This window comes from Aspergillus fumigatus, chromosome 3 (genome assembly GCF_000002655.1).
Source record: "Aspergillus fumigatus Af293 chromosome 3, whole genome shotgun sequence".
Lineage (NCBI taxonomy): Eukaryota > Fungi > Ascomycota > Eurotiomycetes > Eurotiales > Aspergillaceae > Aspergillus > Aspergillus fumigatus.
Window position 1 is genome coordinate 2,241,457 of NC_007196.1, and position 24,821 is coordinate 2,266,277.

General features: G+C 49.8%; 9 protein-coding genes across 9 annotated transcripts; 4 read left to right on the forward strand and 5 right to left on the reverse strand.

Moving 5' to 3' along the window:
• Positions 1–50: 50 nt before the first annotated feature.
• Positions 51–1,241, reverse strand: trm10 (tRNA (guanine(9)-N(1))-methyltransferase; the record flags this gene model as incomplete). The annotated part of the gene is made up of 1 exon (XM_749647.1): positions 51–1,241. One exon carries the CDS (start codon positions 1,239–1,241, stop codon positions 51–53), a length of 1,191 nt encoding a protein of 396 aa, XP_754740.1.
• A 198-nt stretch (positions 1,242–1,439) lies between these two features.
• On the forward strand, positions 1,440–2,249 carry AFUA_3G08770 (putative NADH-ubiquinone oxidoreductase subunit GRIM-19). The gene is made up of 3 exons (XM_749646.2): positions 1,440–1,550; positions 1,620–1,879; positions 1,953–2,249. Exons 1-3 carry the CDS (start codon positions 1,500–1,502, stop codon positions 1,999–2,001), a joined length of 360 nt encoding a protein of 119 aa, XP_754739.2. The 5' UTR covers positions 1,440–1,499; the 3' UTR covers positions 2,002–2,249.
• Positions 2,250–2,501: 252 nt separating this feature from the next.
• On the reverse strand, positions 2,502–7,197 carry AFUA_3G08780 (karyopherin MSN5; the record flags this gene model as incomplete). The annotated part of the gene is made up of 11 exons (XM_077804379.1): positions 5,911–7,197; positions 5,661–5,849; positions 5,133–5,604; positions 4,956–5,080; positions 4,834–4,905; positions 4,553–4,777; positions 4,394–4,497; positions 4,082–4,340; positions 3,883–4,025; positions 3,235–3,833; positions 2,502–3,175 (listed from the first exon to the last, which is right to left on the reverse strand). Exons 1-11 carry the CDS (start codon positions 6,739–6,741, stop codon positions 2,502–2,504), a joined length of 3,693 nt encoding a protein of 1,230 aa, XP_077660535.1. The 5' UTR covers positions 6,742–7,197.
• Positions 7,198–7,670: 473 nt separating this feature from the next.
• AFUA_3G08790 (COG1/VPS51 family protein) lies at positions 7,671–9,683 on the reverse strand. Its single transcript, XM_749644.2, has one exon. It carries the CDS (start codon positions 9,590–9,592, stop codon positions 8,708–8,710), a length of 885 nt encoding a protein of 294 aa, XP_754737.1. The 5' UTR covers positions 9,593–9,683; the 3' UTR covers positions 7,671–8,707.
• Positions 9,684–9,865: 182 nt separating this feature from the next.
• Positions 9,866–10,615, forward strand: AFUA_3G08800 (OB fold domain-containing protein; the record flags this gene model as incomplete). Its single annotated transcript, XM_749643.1, has 1 exon — positions 9,866–10,615. The coding sequence occupies one exon, from the start codon at positions 9,866–9,868 to the stop codon at positions 10,613–10,615; it is 750 nt and encodes a 249-aa protein (XP_754736.1).
• Positions 10,616–11,050: 435 nt separating this feature from the next.
• Positions 11,051–15,508, reverse strand: AFUA_3G08810 (SKI complex subunit tetratricopeptide repeat protein SKI3; the record flags this gene model as incomplete). Its single annotated transcript, XM_749642.2, has 3 exons — positions 15,310–15,508; positions 15,050–15,250; positions 11,051–14,993 (listed from the first exon to the last, which is right to left on the reverse strand). Exons 1-3 carry the CDS (start codon positions 15,453–15,455, stop codon positions 11,051–11,053), a joined length of 4,290 nt encoding a protein of 1,429 aa, XP_754735.1. The 5' UTR covers positions 15,456–15,508.
• Positions 15,509–15,836: 328 nt separating this feature from the next.
• On the forward strand, positions 15,837–18,505 carry AFUA_3G08820 (sterylglucosidase 1; the record flags this gene model as incomplete). The annotated part of the gene is made up of 4 exons (XM_749641.2): positions 15,837–16,438; positions 16,498–17,429; positions 17,476–17,794; positions 17,861–18,505. Exons 1-4 carry the CDS (start codon positions 16,055–16,057, stop codon positions 18,503–18,505), a joined length of 2,280 nt encoding a protein of 759 aa, XP_754734.1. The 5' UTR covers positions 15,837–16,054.
• Positions 18,506–18,511: 6 nt separating this feature from the next.
• AFUA_3G08830 (DUF1917 domain-containing protein) lies at positions 18,512–20,523 on the reverse strand. Its single transcript, XM_749640.2, has 3 exons — positions 19,600–20,523; positions 18,587–19,537; positions 18,512–18,530 (listed from the first exon to the last, which is right to left on the reverse strand). Exons 1-2 carry the CDS (start codon positions 19,832–19,834, stop codon positions 18,651–18,653), a joined length of 1,122 nt encoding a protein of 373 aa, XP_754733.1. The 5' UTR covers positions 19,835–20,523; the 3' UTR covers positions 18,512–18,530; positions 18,587–18,650.
• Positions 20,524–20,588: 65 nt separating this feature from the next.
• On the forward strand, positions 20,589–24,806 carry AFUA_3G08840 (coatomer subunit alpha; the record flags this gene model as incomplete). The annotated part of the gene is made up of 8 exons (XM_749639.2): positions 20,589–20,781; positions 20,859–20,908; positions 20,967–21,286; positions 21,338–21,673; positions 21,734–22,700; positions 22,761–23,356; positions 23,407–24,494; positions 24,555–24,806. The coding sequence occupies exons 1-8, from the start codon at positions 20,752–20,754 to the stop codon at positions 24,804–24,806; spliced, it is 3,639 nt and encodes a 1,212-aa protein (XP_754732.1). The 5' UTR covers positions 20,589–20,751.
• Between the last annotated feature and the right edge of the window lie 15 nt (positions 24,807–24,821).

Below are 24,821 nucleotides of genomic sequence, written 5' to 3' on the forward strand. Positions count from 1 at the left end.
TAATAGCAAAAAATATATACACAGTTAAGTTGCCTGTACAAAAACACACGTTACTCTTTGCCCCCTTCGCCTGCTTCTGCTGCAGCACCTTCTCCATCTGGCTCCGCTTCTACAGCTTCGACACTCTCCCGTGGTGTCTGATCTTCAGACTCATGGTCCGCCGATTTCAGTTTGCCTCCCTTCCTTTGGGGAATTACTTGAATGAATGCTTTCCCCCAGTCACCCAGCTCCAGCCACCGAATCATAATCTCCACGACATGGTTCGTTGCCAGTACCTGACGATGAGCCATCTGGATATACTCTCCGATGGGTAGCTTGGCGGTCTTGATGCCCTTGGCTACCGCGGATTTATAGCAGATGCCCTTGTGGCGATTCTTGTCCACCAAACCTCCAATGATATATGTGCTGTAGGGCTTCAATTCCGTCAAGATATTGGGACTGTCGCTGCTGAGGTACACAATCTCGCCATCTTCAGGCTTGGCGTCCGCCTTGTCAGCGAAAACTCCTGCGAGCTGGCCGCCTTTAGGACCTTGCATCCACTCCTTTGCCATCTCGGCAGCTTCGGCGAAGTCCTCCTGCAGAAACCGAACGCCTTTCCAGTTTTCGTGTGTCTTTCCCAGCACCGTATCGAACCGCTCCTTGAGCAACTTGTTGAATGATGAAACGACCAGGTGCGAGCGGAAGGGAGCCCTACTGTTATCGGAGTAGGATCGCGTTATTTGCGCACCGAGGGATACTCGTTCCTTGTCTAGCATTAAATCATCGTAACTGCAGTCGAGCACGAGTGTGACCGGGAGCAGAGTTGATCGTTGGAATTTCTTTTGTGTAGACTCGAACGCCTTTCGAGTTTCTTCCGTAGCCTCTGCGCCCTCTTGTTTCGCCTGTTCTAAAGCGGCTCGTCTTCGTTCCCTTTTTGCGACCAACTTCTCTTTGCGTTTCACTTTGCGCTGCTCCCTCATTGCCTCCCAGTGCTCTTTTCGTTTGAGTTTCTTCAATTGATTCTTGGACAATGTGGGCGGTCCATCCTTTCCGTGCGCGTCTTGTCCCTCTTCATCACAAGCTTGCTTTACATCGTTGTCAATCCTATCGTTTGAAGGCGACGCACGGTTGTCGGAATCCGCACTCTCAGCGTCATCGTCGTGAACGGCTCCCACAGCGCCGGTCATGACAGGCTCTGATCCCTCCTGCACTTCATCATGGTTTAATTTGGGATATTTTCTAGGCCGATCGTCATCCTCCATCTTCGATCAACCAAGGAAAGACGGGATACGAGTGATTGAAGCTATGTCCTATTGGGACATAAGATAATACCTAGACTGCGGGACCAATGTAAACCCCAAATTCGGGAAAAACCCTCCCCCAACCAATCACAGCAGCTGCAGCCCTCATTACTCAATCCCGATCTCACTCACGTGACCCCCACTCCAACTTCATCCGCCAGCATCTCCGGCCAATCCTCCATTCGCCTGTTCTAAAGATCTCCAATCCTAGTCGTCACCATGCCTCAGGATATGCCCCCATCGGGGGGCTATGCGCCTGTACAGTACAAGGCAAGTTCTCAATTACTGGTTTTCCCAACGCAGAACCCAAATTACCGATAGAACTAACCCAAACCACAGCGTAACCTCCCTGCCCGCGGCTTCCGACCCATCTACTACCTCGTTGGAATGCACCTCTTCATGGCCTACGGCTACTACAAGCTCTTCTACGGTATCCGCGAACAGCACGAGCTCGCCCGCGAGAAGGTCTGGTCCCGCCTGCACCTGGTCCCGCTGCTCCAGGCTGAGGAAGACCGTGACCAGGTCCGCAGACACTTCGCGGACAAGGCTCGTGAGAAGGAGCTTCTGGGTACGGAGAGCAAAGTCTACAATTCCGATCGGTATGTGGAACCCATGGGATTGAAAGTGGTGCGGTACAGTTGGCTGACCTTGTTTCTCTTGCGTTTGCTTTAGCTTTGTTCGTCCTACTTTCGTCTATACCCCTTCCAAGGTCACTCAATAAATGGAATGATATTTGTTACGAGCTGTGATGCCAGGCTCAATCATCTCTCTACTGCGCCAGATGTCATCATTCTGGTGCCATTATACGATTCCGACGGCATTGACTGGTGCATCAAATGCCGCTTGTCATAACGGTGTTTCACGGGAGTCAGAGATGTCTGGGGAGTCTTCAAGACAATAATGTGCCCTGTAGATATATTGCCTCTGGGGAGTTTGCCTAGTTTTGCAATGCAATTCATTTCTTTTTCACCTTTACATGCATGCATTTGCGTCAAGTCCAACAGATGTATCATGATATCCTATGGATGCTATGGGAAACTTCCAAGTCGAATAGAAGAGCGAATCTATTTAGCTCTATCATTTTGATGACATTGAAAGGGTAATCATAGGAGAAAAATAAGTACAAGCAGAGATTACGAATCAAACCCCCCATCCTCTAGTACTGTACAGGACGAGTATTTCCGAAATTGAAGGAAACGAGCTAGTCGCTGGCGGACGGCTCTAACCAAACATGTCGGCAACACCACCCAAATCAGGCCCGTCATTGATGTCAACTTTGCTGATTTGTTGGCCTTCCATCTCGTTGCTCATATATCTCTCTTGCAAGGCACTGCGTGCCTTGCGGCGTTCTTCCCGGGAGCCCAAGATCTTGCCTTGCTCTGCAATACTCACTCCCCTGAGGCCTTCAAGAAGGTCTAACACGAGCGCACGTTGCTGCCGCGCTGCCGTTGATCGTAGAAGTGCGGCCTCCGTACTTGCGACCCGTTGTTCATCCATTCCAGGAAGGCTGAGAATCACCGAGCGTGGTGTTGGGCTACTCGAGCCATAAAGAACCCAAATCGAGGCGATCAGCTGGGCTAAGTCTTTCTGCATGTCAACAAAGTAAGGCTCATGCACAGATGTAATGCAGGCCTTGAGAACTTCCGAGGAAATGAACTCGCGGATCGTGACTATAGTCGGGCTGTGATTTGGAGGTGCGAAGTCCTGCAAGATTGATCGAATAACACGAGTGATGATGCTACAGCATCTCGTATCCCGCATGCGAAGCGCATGTGTACAGAAGAGCATGACGGGTTCAAATATTTCCGGCGAAGAAAGAACAAAGTGCCGAATCGAGTCGGAAAGTGCTGGAGGTGGCTGCGGTGCGCTAGGCTCAGCTGGCTCGTCGTCCGGATCTACAATGGATGTTAGTCTTATGTCCTGCAGCAAACCCTCATGATGTCAGATCACGCACCACCTCTCTGCGGATCCAAAAGACTTGCTACCATGAGCACCGCGGAATAAGTCAACTGGCGGAGGATACTTTCTGACTTCATTTCGTCAGTCAAATCCCCGTCCGCAAGTCCCTCTTTGCGTTGCTCAATAAGGTCCCATTCCGCTGTAACTTTCCTGTCAATGTTGGTGAAGAGCGTTGCCAACATAGGAGGAAGGAACTGTGCTCGGAAACGGACGGGGCAATCGTCGATCAAGCACCTGGAAATATTGAGGAGAACAGAGAATTGGTGAGAGGATAAGTGTGGTGAGTCCTTGAAGAGAGCTTGCGAAAGAGGACCTGGAAGTTCTGCAAACCCATAGAAATGCTCCCTCAATCTGCTCATGCTGAACAGCATTGAGTAGCAGGATTCCCGGACAGCCCGAACCTTACCTCGAACGGAGGAAGCGAACCCTTCGAGCGAAGATCGCGACGCAGTAATCTTGGCATAGAACTCGTCGCGGCTGCCAGTAGATATGCCTGCTTGCCAAAACCGGTCGGTCAGGATACGTTCGACGACCCCTCGCATGTCATGAGGCAGGCCACCCCAGTTCGCCGGATTGTGGAAGGCATGAGCATTACTGCAGAAAATATGTCAGCTAAGCACCTCTAACGGCATGGTGTACTTGCCTGATAAGCTGTAATAATACCGGCAAGATAATGGGAATGATGTCGTGCCAGATATTGCACGCAAGATCATAAGCAAGATCGGTCTTCTTCAATTTCTCCGTAGAGACTGCGAGCATCGTCTTAGTTCCCCTCAGAGGTAGTTGCTGGAGCGCGAATTAGTGACAAAGTTAGGTCCCCAATGTGGGCGTAGGCTCAGTACCTGAAACTTCCTCGTCATAGTTTCCTGAATCTGCTTCCCCTCATTATCCAGCGGAACCGCGGACCAGTCTTCCAGCTTCTGCGCTTGGTTCTTCTGCATATATGGCCCAACATTTTGCAGCCCAAGCATGTCACAGAAGCCTTCGAATGAGGAGCTTGTGGTCCGAAATTCTTCTTCTTGCCAGGCTTTCCTGATAGGTTCCAGAAAGGACTTCAGCCGGGTTTCACGCAAATATGGATCGACGTTGTTGGCACGTTGCCTAATCAGTTAGTTCAGACCTACAGGGCAGAAGAGGATTGGAGGTGTCCATACATGATAATTAGGAGGATTGAGGTGTGCTCCATGTGGAGTTTGTCGTCCACCCGGTTGGCCATGGTGATTTCTTTAATTTTCGGCTCAAGCAGATCGTAGAACGTCTTCCAGTTTCTTGTTAGAAAATACGTATCCCAGAGGCGCTGAAATGCAACTCACAGAGAAATAGTCAGCATAGCGCATAGCCAGGCGTCGGAGTTCATGGCTGGCCAGCCCATGTAGTTCCTTCACAGCTTCCGAGTAAGCCGGGCATTCAACCAAGTCAGGGAGACGAGTCATAAGGATATGCTCAAGGACTTTAAGTGAAAAACTGGGATTCTTGTCAAGAGCTCTGGATGAGATGTCAACGATAAGCTTGATGATGCGCTGTTTCAAAATAGGGTCCTTCAGTAAGAGTTAGCCAAGTTATCAATGATGAAGCGCAAGACAGAATGGCGAACCTCGTAGTTCCTCTGCATTAGACTCAAAGCCCATGTCTCAAGCGTCCTTTCCAAGTCTATTCGTTTCTGCTCCTGTGCACTGTTTTAGAACCGCAAAAGTGCCGACATTGCAAGTAACATACATCCTGTTGGGGCATTTTGCCATGACCTGATACCCATTTGTTATAACCCTTGAGTGTAGCTTCCACTACAGCGAATTGAGTGTCGGCGCGCATCAATGAAAGAGAGTTCTTGGAGAACGTTTTCACTGACGCTTAAATTAGCATAAGCACTCCCTGGCAGAAACCGCCACAACTCACCGTCAAATGGCTCAACCCCATTGTAGAGATTGTCCAAGTTTGCATCAACTCCCGCGAGAATATGTGGAATAGCATCTTGTGGTCTTTTCTGAACAATAGTCTCGATGATGGACGAGCAATATCTTCTGTAATTTCCAACGAAAGCATGCCGTTCTGGGACCGTATCAATGTCTTCATTTAGAAAGATTACTGTAGGATTATCAGAATCCGCTGGTAGCGATTCCCAGCGGATTAGTCGCTCAGTACATATGCTAAGCAAAACGGGAATCAATCCAGTGACCAGATCGGTGCTCCCGATCCTCTCGGACGCGAGTAGTTTGCACCATACGTGAAGGACAGGTATCGACACGGTCAAACTTTGGTTCTGGATGACACTGATCAGGAGATGGAAAAAGAAAGTGAGGTTCATGCCATGTGCGGTCTCAAGAGAGAAGCCCTTCTCCTCAAGGAACCCCGCAAGGTACGAGAGCATCTACCGGGTACATTAGCACGAGATCATGGCAGGCATCTGGGTCTAGAAGTTCCTACCTCGGATAGCTTTTTCGAGATCGTGTACCTAGTATCGTCGATGTCGTCGGGTCCTACAATGGACCACTCGTACAATTTCCGTAGAAGAGTCAAGTACTCTGTTTCGTACATCAAGTGCACGAGAGGCTGGAAGTCTTCTATTTCGAAATTCGACCTGCTATAAAGAGCGTGCAGTGCTTCAACCGCAGCCTGTATAAATAGTTCAGCATTGCTCGTGTAGTGCTGCTGGGAAAAGGCCGAGGTGGCTTACCAACAACACCTGCTCATCACTACAGGTAAGCGGCCTTACGATACTCGAGACACAATTTGTGGACATGATGGCCTTGGGGATTGCCCAAACTAAGATGGACTTCAGTGTTGCAAGAGCTTTGAGCGCTGCGTCTCTGGCCTGTATGGAAGCTTGCAGGTTCTCAACACAGTAGATAAGGAACTCGCATGTCCTTGCGAGCCATCCCTCGGTCCCACACCGAAGCTCAACATGGTGCTCGCGCTTTGGATAGATCTCCTCAAAGACTGACAGTGGTGTGCAGATCTCCACTAATGCTCTGTTGAGATCTGTGCCTCGCAAGGATGAGACGGTGTCTTCGCGGTAGAATATGTCCTCTGACAATGTTTCCAGAATCGAAAGGACAAGTTCCTTGTGTACAAGACTGGCTCCCCAAAACTGCACAAGAATCTCGTCCATAGCCAACCAGTCTAGGCCCCAGCTTCTCTTGGCAATCTCTACCCATAACTGCGGGATCTTGTTGCGGTAATAGGCCGGATCCTCTGGCCGGATAGACTCAGCAAGCTTGAGAACAAAGTCTCTGAGGATAGCCACCTGATCTGCGGCGGTGAAAGAAGTGTGACGCAGTACATGATCCAAGAGCGTTAAGCCAAAATAGCGGACCAAGGGAGCGTTTTCTACCCGTGAAGCCAGAAGGAACCCATTACGAGCAGCTAGCTTGCTTTCTTTTTGAGACTCCACAAAGGTCAGGGCTTGCCTGCGGAGGTCATTTGTTGACGAAGGGTTGTGGATGAGCTCCAGTGCCCGAACGAGGTCAGCCATGCCGCCTTCTGAGAGCTCATCTTGAGCGGCCATTCCGTCGACCGGTGTAGAGACCTATGTTGGCCACTATATAATGATGGGTTCAGAATAGGAAGGAAGGTCTCAGTGGCCCCACTGGATTCTTTAAGCGCTCACTTCCAATTCAAACTGCACTAACAATTCCTGCATCATTCACGCTTTGTGGCGCAGTCTTCTCTTTCTTTAGGATTGTTCCCGGAAAAGAACGAAAGCAAGTGGTTTTGATGTTGTTTGTATGGCGGGCAGAATGACCACGGCGCTTCACCGATTCTACCCTCCACAGATGCGTGCCTAAAGACGAATGAGATCTGCGTCTTCCTTTATTTCTCCTTCTTTCTCCAAGGTCACGTGAGGAACGTATTTACCCTCACTCCTCGACGGCACCTCAAGGTCTTATCGTTTAACTTCGTATACCTTAAATTGTGCTTGAGACTCGAGAGAGTTGTTGGATGGGTTTCTTGGGGAAAGCGGGAAGACCCAAATTGCCAAAGAAAGCTTCAGAAAAATTCCACGCGCTCCCGCTCCAATCACCACACCGACTCGGAGGGGACGAGCTTCAAATCACACCGCTTACGAAAGACAGGTTGCTGCCTTACAATATACAATTGACCCGTCAGAAGTGTGTACTCTATACTATCACGACGCTTCTATGGCTGTGATACGGTGGTTGATAATGCAGCATACTGTGCTGTAACACGGATATTCGTAGGACAATCTACCTAGCGTACTCTAGCCACTTGACTTGAGTGTGGTGACCTACAACCGGGGAATAAGGGATGAAGCTGGAAACACTTCCTGAATAGGCAATTTAAATTATGTACAGGTGTACCAATGAGACAAGAATACATAGAGTGGTAGAAAAGTAGTAAGGGCTGACTAACGAGGCACAACCCCAGCAAACAAATGCTTTCATGTCATACCCAACTTGCCTTTGAAAGCAGATCATCTATAGTTGAAATGTAAGTCAGTCTAGTGATTGAAGAGTAAGGGCGATTAAGCTTGAGAACCATTGAGAATGCTGACAGGATGCCTGACGGCTCGATTATATAGCTTCCTACTCAATAGACTGGCTGGTGTCATGATGTTTCAGGAAGCGAACGCCCAATGAAGCCCTTGGGAAGCGGTATGCAACCAATCTCACATGGAAATTTCTGGTGAGAAGTGATTGGCTCGCTTCGTGACCTCAAGGTACAGTGTGCAGATCTTAAGAGGATGAAGTAGGCGAGGGTGTACACAAAGTTCTCCACTGTTGTTGGAATTTTACTACCGTGGGCGATACCAAAACCTCACAAGATGTTGGGTTCACTGACATCAATGTGTGCCTGGATAGTGAGCCTAACATGTTGCGTGCGCAGGCCGACCGATGAGAGACCTAGACCAATCCCAATGTTGCTGCAAAGGTGATTCCCACTTCAGAACACGACCTATATATGTCTATGAAGTCCCGCGTCTAAGCCAGCACGGATAAATGCATAAGCCAGTTGCATATACGGATGCATCGATCCCGCAATAGATGACTGCATGAAGTATGCATTGATTCGAGTATCAGATCAAGGTATTCTTTGGGGCTGTACGCACAATGCCTCAGCATCATGGCGTGCAACGCTTCGCTTCGGAATAGGCCATTCCCTCGGTTGGGAATACATGGCTGGTCTTTGCTTGTCTCAACCACTAGCGCGCTATCGTTAGGGCATGCAATCGGCGATCACATAGATTCATATGCAGCACATATTCACGGGACCCATGCGTTTGGGCTGCTATCACGCCAGCTGAATGTCCTTATGATCCTTGTGGATGAAGCTGATTTCTGGTTTCCAAGGCGTCCTGATGGTGGTTGCGGAAAGCACGAATTGATTTAGCATGGGAAATTCACGCCCCAGTGAGGTGTCAATGCCAGATGATCGAGTCATAAAGTATGCTCATATGCGGGATGATTTCATCAACACAGTCCTTTCGTTGAGAGACGGTGCTTCCTGTTTTCTCAACGAGTTTCATCGCGTGTCATGGCCTTCTCGCAAGCCTGACGAACCTTAGCCACCCCTTTAACGCCCTGCCACTTATCCAGCATGTTCCGTATCTCCTCCCAATCATTGGTGGCCTCATCATCCTTGCCCTCGGACAGAAGCTTCTCTAGCCGACTTGGTGCTCCAAGAACCCACTTGACCGTTTCCTTTTCTGCCTTTCGGCGGTCCGTTCCGTCTGTAGCCTTGGCCTCTCGCATGCGCCGCTGCTGCTCTTCGCCTTCCTGTATCAGACCTGTGGCCGTTTCGGCAACAAATGCAATAGCCGGACCGAGAGTCTTCGTCATAGTCAGAGGAGCGCCACGCTCGTCCATACTTCGGCGCATCTTGCCAATCGTTTCCACAGCCCGGATCAGCTTCGAGTAGTTGTCATAGACAAGGGCCTTGCGTTCACTGTCAAGTGTCTTTATATCGCCAACAAGAGTATTCTCCGCCTTGAGTACAGTCGCCAACGAAGAAGTAGCCAGCAGGTGATTAACATAACGTTGAGGGTCGAAGTCCGGGCTATCCAATTCTGTTCCCGTAGCTACTACTGATGACGGACTGGACATGTCCCCGGCATCAGTGTGTCTGGGGATGCTGCGGGAGCGAAAGTTGCTTCCATTGCCTAAGGGATCAGCAGCGGAAGGCCTTAAATTGTAATAGTCCCGAAGTGCGGCGCGATTGCGTCTTGGATGGAGAGATGGAGAGACGGCTCGGGCGGTAGAGGGGGTTGACGAAGCACTTAGACCTCCGCCGACATTCGAATTCAACGTGTCAAGAGATGGCCGGCGTGATGATGCTGGCGTGGGTGAGTGTGCGCGAGAGGAAGCAATCGACGGACGGGGAGACGAGAGTGTCGACATTATGAAGGCAGTGCAGAACTTTCTTGTGGCCAGCGAAAGGCACCAGAGTGATTTTTGAAATGATATGACAGTCGGGGGGAGAAACGTAAATGATAGGAGATGGAGTTAAGCACTGGTCTGTGCTTCCCCCAAACCAGATCCGATCAGAAATCGAGAATAGTTTCACCTTTCAGATATTAGTTGGCTTGCAATATGTGCAATCAATATGCTCATGACACAATTTGCGTATACTCGTACATTTTCCGATTGATTTAAATACAGTCTGCAACCACGATGGCGAACATCCAAGCGCATATCTCTGCCGAACTACTCAACAGCAAGTCCCTCCCCGTATCTCAATCCTGGCTGAATAACTTCATCTCCTCATCAACAGTATCTCAGCGCAATGTCCCGCTCTCTGTCATCATTCGAACTGCTCTCTTCCGGATTCTCGCTTCAGATTTCAGAGAATCGCTATCAAGAAGGACGCCATCATCCCTACTCCCTGTTGACATATTCGATACTTCCCTTCAAGAAAGCTGCCTACAAGGCCCAATCCCGTTGCAAATCGTGGATATAGAAGACATCGGAACAAGTTTATGGAGTCAAGTTGAAACGATTGAACGCATTGAACGCGGAGAGGCTATTCGGGGGCGCGAGATCGTGCGGACAGTCAACGTGGACGAAGACAGTGAGGAGCGCGCCGCACGTGCTGGTAATGACAGGAACGCAAATTCAACAGTAAGCGGAGTTGGAAGTGCTAGCAACGGTCCTCATCGATTGATACTACAAGATGCGGCAGGGACTCGAGCCGTAGCTTTCGAGCTGAAACGCGTTGAAGGAATTGGGCTGGGTAAGATACCCATTGGCGCGAAACTCCTGTTGCATGATGCGACGGTCGCCCGGGGTATGATTCTACTGACGCCTGAATGTGTAACCCTGCTTGGAGGCAAGATTGAAACTTTGGATCAAGCATGGAAAGAGGGAAGGAAGGCCAAGTTAATGGCTCGGATTGCAGAGATGGAAAGGTCTCAAGTGTCGTGATCCCAAACATAAGATCAACGGGCGCTGGAGCAGCACATCCGGAGCTCTAGTGACATTCTCCGCTCTAGTGACATTCTCCGCACGATCTCCGTTTGTCGAAGAAGGCAGGCCTGGGTCATCTAAGTCTGCACATCAAGTGGCCTCTATCAACATACTTGGTTGTGCGTATGGCTTTATCCACCAGGTACATTGCATGCCGTTCTTGAAAGTGGATGTCGTCGTGCAATAATGGCATACTGAAAACTCATTCTACAGAAATGGCAACAAGCTATCTTGCCATGACTCTACCTTGACCCGAAAGCGCCAAGAACAAGGCCTGCTTTGCTCTAGAATCATGATCGTAGCATCGATCGCTGTGTACACAAGGTATGTATCTCTAAGCATCTAAAGTGTGTAATATCTACAGTACAACATTCCCTTGAGTCGTCAAAAGGGTTAAACTAATTCTGACACAGCATACTTAAGCTCTTCCCAGCCACATTGCTTCCACGGTGCCACCATAATTGCCTTGATGGCATCACCTGCCTTGCCAGTCTGTGCATACGCTTCACAGAGGTCGACAGCATCCAGATTGCTCCGTGGTGGAACACTCCGCAGTGCTCTGTCAACAGCCATCTCCGCGGGATACAGTTCCTGAGATGCTGCTGCTAGCTCCTGCCAGCCTTGTGGCTGACCTGGCGATCTCATGACGGCAGCCGTGGCCTCTCCGAGGCGTCGGACGTCCTCTGGAATTTGCGAGTCCTCAGTCAGGCCTAAAGTAGAGATCGCCGTCAACAGCTTAGTCAACCTAGTCCGGTCGTGGATATCAATGTCATCTCTCATGATCATGTTCTGAAGATCTGAAGCTACCGCTTCAATGACATCCTTGTCATCATCTAGTAGCGCAATCGCTCCCAATAGTGACACCGCTCCAACATGGTCAGGGTGTTCTTCCACACAGTCGAACAGCTGCTGACGAGCCACAGTCCGCTCCTCATCACCACCCTTCGCCCACAGAACCTGTGCTAGGAGACATACCACCTCCGGCGCATTATCCGCCTCTTGCAAGGCGTCGCGGAACATGTCGATAGCGTTGTCCATTGACTTCAAGTAGTAATGCGCCAATCCAGCAGTGAGATGAGCTGACAGACGTAGTTTTCTGTTTGCCTCCGGGTCGAATTTCTCCGCGTCTTCTTCACCAGAGAGGGTAAGAGCCACTTCCGCTTTCTCTACTGCTTGCTCAAATTCTTGGCGTGCAAGAAGAACACGTGCCATGTCTGCATTCGACTGAGCATATCTAGAGAGCGACGAGCTCGACTCAGACACCTCATACTCCGCCTCAACACCTGAGCAGACGACGTGCAAGCTAGTCTCCGCATCTGAAAGTTCGCCAATTCTCTCGGCCATGAGGGCGGTAAGATGCATAAACTGCAGGTTGGACGGGTCTTGAGAGGAAAGCTGCAGGAGCGCGAACAACGGCTGAATGAGCTGTGATATCTCATTCGATGCTGAAGAGTCTGAGAGGAGGCGGTCGAACAAGGTGAGCGTGTACTGGCGTCTCGGCAATGTGGATGAGGAGTTGGAGATGTCGAAGGCATGCTCAAAAAGACCTCTTGCTTCAAGTGGGTCCCCAAAAAGCAAAGCCAGGAATCCTTGGCCAACCCAGGCCAGAGAGTAGTCCGGATCGGTGGATTGCGCGCGGGTGAAAGCTTCATTGGCTAGTTGAATATCATTGTGGATGAGGTAAAGCGTCCCTAAGTTTGTCCACACTTGCGCGCTTCTCTCGTTCAAATGCAGACTTCTCACGAAAGCATGTTGGGCAACCTTCGGGCTCATGCTTGTAGTTGCCACACCCAGGGCGTTCCAAAACTCCGAATTGCCGGCTTCTAATTCAATCGCTCTCTTGAAGCAACGCATTGCTGTCTTCAGGAACCGGCGTGCCGGCTTCTTGCCCTTGGTGCCAGAATGCACCTGGACACATCTCTGAGCTCTGTATTCTGCCCATCCCAGATTGTACCAAGCGACTGCTCGGGCATGTACATCTTGCGCCGATACGTAAATAGCTCTCTTGTATGCGAGAATTGAGGCATATATACACTTATCTGACGGACTGATGGTGTCACTATCTTCATCAAGAAGCGATAAACAACCTTGGCCAAGCTCGTCTATCTCGGCGAACATATCGAAAGCCGAGGGCTCAACTTGAGTTGTAAGCAGCGCCTTCACCTCCTGAAGTGGGAACTTGCTCGCCTTTCCTTTGACGTAAGTGAACATAGCGCAGGCGTCACCAACGGCCTTCCACAGATTGAAAATGTCCACACGTTCCTTCGCAAGCGATGCTGCAACGACTATGGCGTTGCGCGCCAGTTCGACAGAGTCATTGTACAAGCCAGATTCGAGGCTCTTCCAAGCACTTTCTATAAGTGTCTGAAGCAAAGCTATAGTCACCCCGAGCTCATTCGGTCGGAACTTCAAAACATCCTCATAGCGTGAGATGGCATCTTTAAATTCACCGAGCTCCCGTTTCACATTCGCGAGCATGTATCTTGCGAACCAGATATGCTCTCTTTCATCGGATGAAAGAGCTGATTCTAATTGCTGAGCATGATCGAAAGCTTTCGCAGACGCAATATATCTCCCAGAGTGGTGGTAGCTTTCTCCAAGGCCAACCCAAGAGTGATAGTCGCCTGGTGAGATTCTCAGAGCTGCTTGAAACGAGACGATGCTTTGAGCATACTGCTGCTTGTTCATTTGAACAGTACCCAAAGCGGCATATGGCCAGCTATAGCCCCTTCTCTTCGAGCCTGGTGAAGGCTTTGCTTTGCCCGAATCAACGACGCGCTGAGCCACGGCTTCAACAAGGTCCCATTCCTTTTGGTCCGCGAAGGTCCTCGCGAGCCGTTCAGCAGCTTCGATTTCGGACGCGGATAATTCGAACGCCTTGTGGAAGCACCTACGGGCTCGTGTTTTGTCCTTCTTATAGTCCGCATAGTAGATACCCAAGCTGGTGTATGCAGGAGCAAAGTTGATGTTGGATTGAATGGATCCAAGGAAACTGGCATAAGCACCACTTCGATCCTTGCGCGCGGTTGGCGATGGATCGAGCTCCCATTGACAATAACCTATACGGTAAAGGATCTCACTCTTAAATTCGCGATTTGGCGACTCCATGTCTTGTAACTCGGCGAGCACATCCTGAAGACCATGCAGTCCAGTCTCAAGGTCACCATTCAGAGCCTTACACCACGAAAGCTCGCCCCTGATCTTGAGGTTAGACGGGTCCCGCTCTAGAGCACGTTCCAAGAAGTTGACAGCTTCAGCATAATCTTCATCGACCTTGAGAATCAATCCAATGCCCAGCAGACAGGCTGTGAATGTTGGTTTTCTCTGCAAAACGTCTTCGAAGATTTCTTTAGCTTCGGGGTGATGCCGAGGGATCTGGTAGTAGATCAAAGAATTCGCCAGTAAAGTTTTCAGGCAGTCAGTAGTGTTAACTAGGCTTATCCCAGTCAGCCTGGCGAGATCTGTAATATTTGAGAGACCCTTCCGTGCAACATCCACAACACTGTCGTATTCTTCCAGCGACAAATAAAGCTCACCCATGATACGGTTTGCAACGATAGAGGAGCGAGATGATTCAAGGCCTTCCACCATCATTAACAAGCGATCCTGTACAGCCAGCTCGTGATTATCGCCGTTTCCGTTCTCGGTCTCTTCCTCAGTTGGTGTAGGTTCCTTCGTCTCCTTCGTCTCCTTCGAAAACGGGGAGAGGTCACTGGCTAAGAAGCCTTTCAGAATCTTCGTAAGTCCATCTTCCGGGAAAAATTCGATGAAGTCCTTCAAGAAATTTAGATCCCACTCTGAGAAGCTTTGAATGTCTTGCCACTCAAGTACAATCTTCCAGGCCAGCTCGAAAGGGTGTTTGATGATGACCATGTCGCGAGCAGCTTGCAAGACCTCAGCACGCTTTTCGGCCTTCTCGGCTGGCGGGAGAACAATCAATATATCATAGGCTCGCTGGAGAAGCCTTTCTTCGTAGGTGCGTCGAACTTGATCATCATGGGTCCAATCGACGATCCCACGGTATAGCTGCTCAAGCTCCCCACGTTTGAAAGCCTCTCTTTTCACTTCCATTGTTACATGATCGATTCTCGCACCGAGCCGGGTCCTTCGCTCTCCAATCTCCCTGTTAATAAACTCCTTTTCTTCGGATTCTGCCATTTCTATGAGACGGAGGTATGTATGGGAAGGATGTGGTATCCGTCCTTCGAGGTAGACATAAAGCGGACTCGTTGGGAGGTGTAGTTCAAGAGCCTTCTTATATTGTGATCGAGTGCCCTGTTTCTTTGCGAACTTGATATATTTGTCCACGACATCCTGGCAACGGTGCTTGTCGTCGCTAGGATCAGATTAGCACCTGTTCTTCGTTTATACAGCGTCGAACACGAGACGTACACTTCGGCGAATATTTGCCCGAGTCTCAGAGCTGCCTCATGATAAGCATCTAGCTTAAAGCCTCCCTGCTTCTCGTAAAGATTGATCAATCCCTGCCACGCTGTCTTGTCGTCGGATTTTGCACGGGTTGCTGCGCGATATGCGCGCTCCGATTCTTCATTTTTGTTTAATTTATCCAGCGCTAGGCCAAGGAAGACGTTTCTAGTCACAGAATTGAGATTAGCTTCTAAGTCGAATTAGCAAGCTTCGTCTTCACATACGCATGATAGTTTTGAGGCTCTTGCTTCACCACCACTTTGGCTTTTTCGGCAGCATCTTCGAAATCCCTGGAGTCTAGCGCAATGCGCGCTGCCTTCAGAGCCGATTTTGTTGACATGCTGGACAGCTCACTTCGTTGTCCTGCCATAATGGCAGCTTTGGATGTGGGCGCCTCTCAGCTAGCTCGCTATTCAAACGAATAGTGTGATTGTGGGGAAAGTCGAGCGGCCGATACGTCAGAGGCCGATCCCGTGGTCTCCGTTTATCTCGTATTCGTATCACATCCTTGAGAGGTGTCTCTCTAGCCCGCAACTTAGTGACCTCTATGATGCTTGTTGATCTATAATGTTCAATAAATGTTATGAAGAACGACACATGACCTTCCGAATTTGTCAGAATCTTTGTCTACTCAAGTTTCTTTTGTTGCTTGATCCTCATTACCTGTTGATGATCAGGTTAGGCGGTCATTAAGCAGCACCCCATCAGGCTATCAGAGGGTCAGTGCTCTCATTGATCATTCACTTGATCATGACCAACCTTCTTAATTGTTGTTGCTGACTTTCCTAAGCATAAAGTAGATTCTGCCCAATAGCTTTTTTTAGTTTTTACTTTCTTGGGGACTGCCCCATTAACTATACTCGCCTAGAGGACTACTCACCGTCGATTTGCTGCGGAGGTCGTCTGCCTATATTGTCCTCCACTTCCCTGCACTCGTCAGCAAACAAGACCTTCGACCACTTAATTATTATGGGTGTGCTACGGCTTAGAGTCGATGGTCAGACGTTCAGGGACCCTGACAACCGTGAAATCACTTTGAGAGGCATCAATGTAGCCGGTGAGGCCAAATATCCCAAGAAACCCGATATCCCCTCTTACGTGTCGGATGGATTCTTCGATGCCGATAATGTCTCATTCGTCGGTCGACCATTTTCTCTTGACGATGCGCACACACACTTCTCTAGATTACGAAAATGGGGTTACAATACCATTAGATATGTTTTCACCTGGGAAGCCATCGAGCATGAGGGCCCGGGTAAATATGACGATGAATGGATCTCATTCACTATCGAGGTTCTTCGGATTGCAAAGCAGTATGGATTTTACGTCTTCCTTGATCCGCATCAGGATGTTGTATGTTTTTGATGAAACCTACTCCCAGAAAAGAGCGCTGTGTAGCTGACAACCTGAAGTGGTCGAGACTCTCAGGGGGTTCTGGTGCCCCAGCATGGACACTTTACGCTGCAGGTTTTGATCCCAGAGGTTTCAAGAAGACTGAGGCAGCGCTCGTCCAAAACACTTTCGATGATCCGGCCGAGTTCCCGAAGATGATATGGAGCACCAACTACACGAGGCTTGTCAGCCAGACGATGTTCACGTTGTTCTATGGAGGCAGGGATTTTGCTCCGAAGGCGATCATAGATGGCATAAACATTCAGGACTATCTTCAGGGCCATTTTATTGCCGCGTGCAGATATTTTGCTCAGAAAATTCACGAGGCCGGGGACATCGAGAACGAAGTAGTCATTGGTTGGGAAAGCATGAATGAGCCTAATAGAGGGCTGATTGGGGTGCAAGATATTTCTGTGATTCCACCTGAGCAGCAACTGCAGTTAGGGACGTCGCCTACTGCTTTTCAGGGCATGTTGACGGGCTCCGGGAGAGCATGCGAAGAGTCTACATGGGCTTTCGGCGGATTTGGTCCTTACCAGACAGGCAGGGAGCTTGTGGACCCTGAGGGCGAGACCGCGTGGCTTCCGGCTGATTACGATGACACCAGGTATGGCTGGGTCAGGGATCCTGGGTGGAAGCTTGGAGAATGTCTTTGGGCTCAACATGGCGTCTGGGATCCATCCTCAGATAAACTTCTGCGAAAGGATTATTTCGCCAAAAATCCTCAAACCGGTGAACCTTTGAACTATGATAAATTCACCAATACGTATTTCATGGAGCATTACAGAGCCTATAGAGATGCTCTCAGGAGTGTCTGGCCGGAAGCCATCATTTTCTGCCAACCCCCTGTCATGGAGGTGCCTCCCGATCTGAAGGGAACTGTTGACGACGACCCCAACATGGTTCATGCTGTGCATTATTACGACGGAATTACTCTATTGACGAAGCATTGGTGAGTAAAACAGCCTGAGTGTGAACTATTCTACTAACTGCTTCAGGAATCGCCTTTACAACGTCGATGTCATAGGCGTCCTTCGTGGAAAATATCTCACACCCGCATTCGCTGTCAAAATTGGGGAAACAGCGATTCGCAATTGCCTGCGTGATCAGCTCAAGTTTCTAAGGGATGAGAGTTTGAGATATATGGGGACTCATCCTTTGATTTTCACAGAGATCGGCATTCCGTTCGATATGGACGACAGACATGCATACAAGACAGGAGACTATAGCGGTCAAGTCAGTGCTATGGACGCGAACCACTTCGCAATCGAAGGCAGCACCGCCAACGGCTTCACATTATGGTTATATACAACATCCGTAAGTATTTCCATGCTACCGCGCGCCAAAAGTTTTCATACATTCAGCAACTGACGCATACGTCAGAACAATCATGAATGGGGTGACAACTGGAATGGGGAAGACTTGTCAATATACTCTGTGGACGATCTAGAGCTGCCAAGTGGCAAGCTTCTTGCGTTTGAGAACGAATCCCAACGCGATCCTCAGTCTCCAGCATACTCTGAAAGCCAGCGCAACACCGAAAGCTACCGAGTGGGTCCACGCGATTTGAAGCAGGCTCTTCAAGCACCCTCTATATCATCCGAAATCTCTCAATCATCCCAGGACAAGCTAGGGTTTCGAGCTGCAGAGGCATGGGTTCGTCCGAGTCCAATCATAACAAACGGCCAGATATTGCAGTACGGGTTCGACCTCAAAAGTTGTGTGTTCAGCATGAGACTACTTGGGGAAAAGAAAGGGTTGGGACAAGAAGCAGCAACGGAGATTTTTCTCCCTGACTTTCACTTCCCAGACACTCACACTGTAGTTGCTGTCAGCGCTGGAGAGTGGACGATTGACTATCCAGAGATACATTCTGTCAAATTTCAGCGCCTACGCTGGTGGCATCCCGAGGGTGATCATAACATAAAGATCCAGGGCGTCAAACGCAAGCCTGGCGACCCAACAGTCTCTGGAGAGGAGCTATCATATCTTGAGCAATGCCAGGGAGGCGGATGCAGTGTGATGTAGAGCTACTGGGTCTAACCTGGGAACACTTGCTTGTGTGTCAGATCTCAGATAATTTAGAAAGTTTTGAATGGGGTTTACTGCCTTCTTTGGTCATTTTCATCAGCATCATTATTCAATCTTAATCTATACCTTCGTACTCGGCAATTCACTCCTTACCTGCCAACACATCCCGACTGGAGGCCATGCTCGCCTTGAGGCCGTATGGGTTATCGCTCAGGATGCGCAGGTACGTGTATGCATCACACTTGTAGTAGATAGGCCTCTCGTCAGTCTTTACAAGTCCCAGATCTACCATCCCTTCAAGCACACGTTTCACGTCCTGCCTATCCGCATAATCTTTCGTGTAGATTGCGATCAACCGCGGCCTCCCTGTGCCATCGTCCGTCGCAACCTTGGCCGCATCGCCCAATTTCCCAGACACGGTGCCAGTCGCGACAGCCTCCCAATATTTATCCACTTGATCGGCGTTTATAAACATCATCCATTTCCCAGACACGACACCCGTTCTCCGCGCCAGCGCGAAGATATCCTGCTCCAATGTCCGCCGCAACGGGTTCAGCCTGCGCGTCAGCGCTGCCTTGGATTTAGACCTCGAGCGATCATGCTCCGCTTCCAGCTCTGCTTTCTGGTCCTCGAATCTGTGAAGTAGTTCGGTTCCCTCACGGACCAGTTTTGCGATAGCCTGCTCGTCTGGATCGATTTTACGGTGCGGGTTCGTCACGTATATCCATGGCCCGACGTCTCTCTCTTTTGTCGTAGATGGAGGCAGGCGTGCTAGGAAGTCGTTGACGGGTTCTCTTGGGCTGCGCGCATTGCGGCGCAGTGTTGTGGCTGGGATCTCGGCGAGCAGGTATTTATCTAATGACGGTTCGCCTTTGGTTTGGTCGCCATCGGAGGGTGTAGGGAGGGCCTTGGAAGCTCGTAAACCATGCTGAATCGTGGATAGCAGATATGGATGGATATTTGTCCAGTACGGTACTGGATCATACGATTGGGCTAGCTCTTCCAAACGGGATTTCTCTGCGTCGTCTCCTATTGTTCTCAATGGTTAGGATATATCGACATTATGACCAGATCTGTGAAGGTATAGGTACCGTAGAAACTGGACTCATCTGAAAATATCTCATCAATGTCATCATTCGTGACCCGACGGGACTTTGGCATTGTTTTAGTTTTGATCCTGGGGTACCTTGGTTGAAATGATGAATGTGATGGTTGCTGATAAGACGACGTCAGTCTTATCGTTAGGTGGAGTTGCGGTGCAGATACCATCATACCACCACAATAAACAAGACAATAACAAGGAGAGCATGATTGAAATGAAGGCATAAGTTTCGAGCTAAATATGCTTATTTGAACTCGCAAGTAGACTAGACCTAGCCTCCAGCCAGCATGAAGTTAAGAACTTGAACAAAGAGTCTAATGAGTTCTCAACAGTATCCCATCAGACAGGTAGGATACGATCAATTGAGCTTCAGTCGACGAAATTGCATTTATTCGGTCTTCTTAAAAGACCAATATCATTCGTAAGCGTGATTGCTAAGCCAAAGTCTCGTATATTCCGATCAGGAGCATATCTTCAGTAGCTGACGGGGTATGCATCACATATTGGCCTCCGAACAGAGTATATAGCTCGATGATGCCCATAATCTCAAATGCTGGTATTAATCTGACCAGTTCAAGCGTTTGATGGTGAGCAGAGAAAAAGGCGAGTTCTTCTAGACATCAATTGCTCCTGTTCTCTAGTCCGAGGATTGGGGGTGGAAGTATATAATCTGTTCCAAAGCATGGTCTTGAGTTTAAATTTCATTCGACAGAGGGTGACGTAGCCACACAACCCTTCCCGAGTAGTCAATCATGTATAGACTAGTTTTCAGACATTATCAACCTCTAACCGAGATTTCTAATTGTCAATTGGAAGCATGAAGTCATTACCGCGATGCTCCCTACCTCCTACAGAGGCTCAAAATCGGTGTACCTGGCAGGTTCTCACCGCCGGGCCCATCATTGGACCACGGGACTCGCTTATTGGCTCCCTGCCAGGAAACACACCCGACCTCAATAAGTCCACGTTACCGCCATCGTTAGGTATCCAGACTATCTGTCCCCCATAGTCCAGACGTTCCTCACTTTGCTCCTACCCATTCACCCTGTGGCAGTGGATGAGGTGATCAGATCTGTGATCTTCTTTATATCAGTGTGCGGAGCTTGCTACTGAATGGTGCGGCTCCGGCCAGCTTTCCAAGATGCAGTCCTCCCCAAACATGCTTACCAAGGTACGTTGCTCCCCCTCTGTTACCCCTTATCCCCGCGCAAACCAAGCCACTCAACTAAACAATTGCTTTATGAATAGTTCGAGTCGAAGTCGTCTCGTGCGAAGGGAATTGCCTTTCACCCTAAACGGTCAGTCCTGATGGACTGCTTAACGTGTTGCACTCGAGAGGCGCTGACCCTGGAACAGACCATGGATCCTTGTTTCACTCCACTCGTCGACAATTCAGTTATGGGATTATCGCATGGGAACGCTGATTGATCGCTTTGAAGAGCACGATGGACCTGTTCGCGGCATCGACTTCCACCCGACACAACCTCTCTTCGTCTCTGGAGGCGACGACTACAAGATTAAGGTCTGGAGTCTTCAAACCCGGAGATGTCTTTTCACCTTGAACGGGCATCTCGACTACGTGCGCACGGTATTCTTCCATCGAGAACTTCCTTGGATCCTCTCTGCCTCCGACGATCAAACAATAAGAATTTGGAATTGGCAGAACAGATCGTTGAGTAAGTGGACTCCGACTATGTCCCGACAAGCAAGGCTGACTTGAGTTCCAGTCTGCACAATGACGGGCCACAACCATTATGTGATGTGCGCGCAGTTCCATCCGACGGAGGATCTAATCGCTTCCGCGTCGCTTGATCAGTCTGTTCGCATTTGGGATATTTCCGGGCTGCGAAAGAAGCATTCGGCACCAACATCAATGACGTTCGAAGATCAGATGGCTCGAGCCAACCCAAGCCAGGCCGACATGTTTGGAAACACCGACGCTGTTGTGAAATTTGTCCTGGAAGGCCACGACCGAGGTGTGAACTGGGTGTCCTTCCACCCAACTCTACCTCTGATTGTCTCTGCGGGAGACGATCGCCTGGTCAAGCTGTGGAGAATGAGTGGTACGTGGCAAAAGTGCTGTTGTCTCTTTGTTCTAAGGTTTGGCTGACACAATGATGTAGACACGAAAGCCTGGGAAGTCGATACATGCCGGGGTCATTTCCAGAACGCCTCCGCTTGTTTATTCCACCCCCACCAGGATTTGATCCTCTCCGTCGGCGAAGACAAGACCATCCGAGTGTGGGATCTGAACAAGAGAACCTCGGTGCAGTCTTTCAAACGTGACGTGGATCGTTTCTGGGTCATTGCTGCCCACCCCGAAATCAACCTCTTTGCAGCCGGCCACGACACCGGCGTCATGGTCTTCAAGCTGGAGAGAGAAAGACCCGCGTCGGCCGTTTACCAAAACCAATTGTTTTACATCACCAAGGAGAAGCATGTCAAATCATACGACTTTGCCAAGAATCTTGAGTCGCCGCCGATGCTTTCACTACGCAAGTTGGGATCACCCTGGGTGCCGCCAAGAACTCTTTCTTACAACCCTGCTGAGCGCGCCATTCTCGTCACATCTCCCACTGACGGTGGAGCGTACGAGCTGATCCACCTTCCGAGGGATGCAACAGGCGCAGTCGAGCCGACAGACGTCAAGCGCGGCCAGGCATCTTCCGCCGTCTTCGTCGCCCGTAATCGATTTGCTGTCTTCAGCCAGGCTAATCAACAGGTGGACATCAAGGATCTGAGCAACTCTACGACAAAAACTATTAAGCTGCCTTCTGGAACTACTGATATTTACTTTGGCGGAACCGGAGCTCTGCTCTTCATTACACCCACTTCCGTTGTTCTCTTTGATATCCAACAGAAGAAGCAGCTGGCAGAGCTTGCAGTGAGCGGTGTCAAGTATGTTGTTTGGTCTAATGACGGACTCTATGCTGCTTTGCTCAGCAAGCATAATGTTACTATTGTTACCAAGTCTCTCGAGCAAGTGAGCAGCCTGCACGAGACCATCCGCATCAAGAGCGCGGCGTGGGATGACGCAGGCGTCCTTCTTTACTCGACCTTGAATCACGTCAAATACTCTCTTCTAAATGGGTATGTATTGATTTCCCTTTTCACTAGCTGATGTCAATGCCGATGCTAAAAACCTTTTAGCGACAACGGTATAATTCGTACTTTGGACCACACCGTGTATCTCGTCAAGGTGAAGGGCAGAAGCGTTTACTGTCTGGATCGCAATGCCAAGCCCAGAGTTCTCGAAATCGATCCTACCGAGTACCGCTTCAAGCTCGCCCTGGTCAAGCGGAACTACGACGAGATGCTGCAGATTATCAAGACTTCCAGCTTGGTCGGACAAAGTATCATTTCGTATCTGCAAAAGAAGGGCTACCCTGAGATTGCCCTGCAGTTTGTGCAGGACCCTCAGACTCGTTTTGAGCTTGCTCTCGAGTGTGGTAACCTGGAAGTTGCCATCGAGATGGCCCGCGAGCTGGACCGTCCGAAGCTGTGGAGCAGACTGGGAATGGAAGCTTTGGCTCACGGTAACCATCAAACTGTGGAGATGACATATCAGAAGCAAAGGAACTTCGACAAGCTTTCGTTCCTTTACTTGTCCATCGGTGATTCTGAGAAGTTGGCCAGAATGGCCAAGATTGCAGAGCATCGTGGAGACTTCACGTCTCGGTTTCAGAATGCAATCTACCGTGGCGATGTTGACGATAGGATTCAGATGTTCAAGGAAGTCGATTTGTGTAAGTGATTTTGTTATTATCGTGACTATACTCAACTAACTCTCAAGCAGACCCTCTCGCCTATCTTACCGCCAAGTCTCACGGCTTGACTGAAGAAGCTGAATCCATTCTCGAAGCGTGCGGGTTGACCGAAGACCAGATCACGCTCCCCACAACCGAGGAGCCTCTGCGGGTGCCTCAGCCCATTGTCCCTACTTTCAAGTCGAATTGGCCCGTTAAGGCTGCAGCCCATTCGTCGTTTGAGAAGGCATTGCTTGGAGAAGTTGGTGTGGAAGATGAGGATGCTGCCGCCCTTGGCCTCGAGCCCGAGGAGGAAGGCGAGGAGGCCGTTCTGGCCCGTGAGACTCTTGAGGATGAAGAGGAAGATGTTGCCGGCTGGGACATGGGTGAAGAGATCAACATGGAGGAGGATGTCGACTTCGTTAACGTTGACAGCGCAGAGGCTGGCGCAGGCAGCTCCGAGGCCGACCTTTGGGCTCGCAACTCTCCCCTGGCGGCTGATCATGTCGCTGCTGGCTCTTTCGATACCGCCATGCAGCTACTCAATCGTCAAGTTGGTGCGGTCAACTTCGCTCCTCTCAAGAGTCGCTTCCTCGAAGTATATAAGGCTTCCAGGACTTACCTTCCCGCTACTGCCGGGCTTCCTCCATTGGTTAACTACGTGCGACGCACTGTTGAGGAGACTGACAGCCGCAAAGTCCTGCCCATAATTCCCAAGGATCTTGAGACAATTGCCAATGTCGACCTTCAGGAGGGTTACGCTGCAATGAGAGCGAACAGACTGGAGGATGGTGTGAAGATTTTCAAGGGGATTTTGCATTCTATTCTTGTCAACACCGTATCATCCGAAGCCGAGGTCGAGCAGGCGAAGAAGATTATCGAGACTGCTCGGGAATACATTCTTGCCATGTCTATCGAACTTGAACGCCGCTCCCTATCAACGGATACCCCCGAGAACCTCAAGAGGAGTCTCGAGCTCTCTGCCTACTTCACCATCCCAAAGCTAGAGGTCGCTCATCGTCAGCTTGCACTGATGGCTGCAATGAAGCTTGCGTTTGCCAACAAGAACTTTTCGTCTGCCCTGAGCTTTGCCAACCGTATGTTGGCCAACGGTGGCTCGGCTAAGCTTCTTGATCAGGTAAGCCTTTTGCGCTTTTGCAAATCGCTGTGTTCTATACGATACTAATTCAACCTATAGGCCAAGAAAATCAAGGCACAGTGCGAGCGTAGCCCGCAAGACAAGATCGATATCGAGTTTGACCAGTTCGCCGAATTTGACATCTGCGCCGCCTCATTCACTCCTATCTACGGCGGTTCTCCTAGCGTGTCGGATCCTTTCACCGGTGCCAAGTATCATGAACAGTACAAGGGTACCGTGTGTCGGATATCTGAAGTGACGGAGATTGGAGCACCGGCTAGCGGCCTACGTCTATTCGTTCCCAGCCAGTAGTAAAGATAATGTATT

Bases quoted from the DNA above. Each gene is read 5' to 3' on its own strand.
- AFUA_3G08770 (XM_749646.2), top strand. From the start codon at position 1,500: ATGCCTCAGGATATGCCCCCATCGGGGGGCTATGCGCCTGTACAGTAC. The intron at 1,551-1,619 runs GCAAGTTCTCAA...CCCAAACCACAG, and splicing joins ATGCGCCTGTACAGTACAAG to CGTAACCTCCCTGCCCGCGG. The intron at 1,880-1,952 runs GTATGTGGAACC...CGTTTGCTTTAG, and splicing joins AAAGTCTACAATTCCGATCG to CTTTGTTCGTCCTACTTTCG.
- AFUA_3G08790 (XM_749644.2), bottom strand. From the start codon at position 9,592: ATGTCGACACTCTCGTCTCCCCGTCCGTCGATTGCTTCCTCTCGCGCA.
- AFUA_3G08830 (XM_749640.2), bottom strand. From the start codon at position 19,834: ATGCCTTCATTTCAATCATGCTCTCCTTGTTATTGTCTTGTTTATTGT. The intron at 19,538-19,599 runs GTACCTATACCT...TGAGAACAATAG, and splicing joins AGATGAGTCCAGTTTCTACG to GAGACGACGCAGAGAAATCC.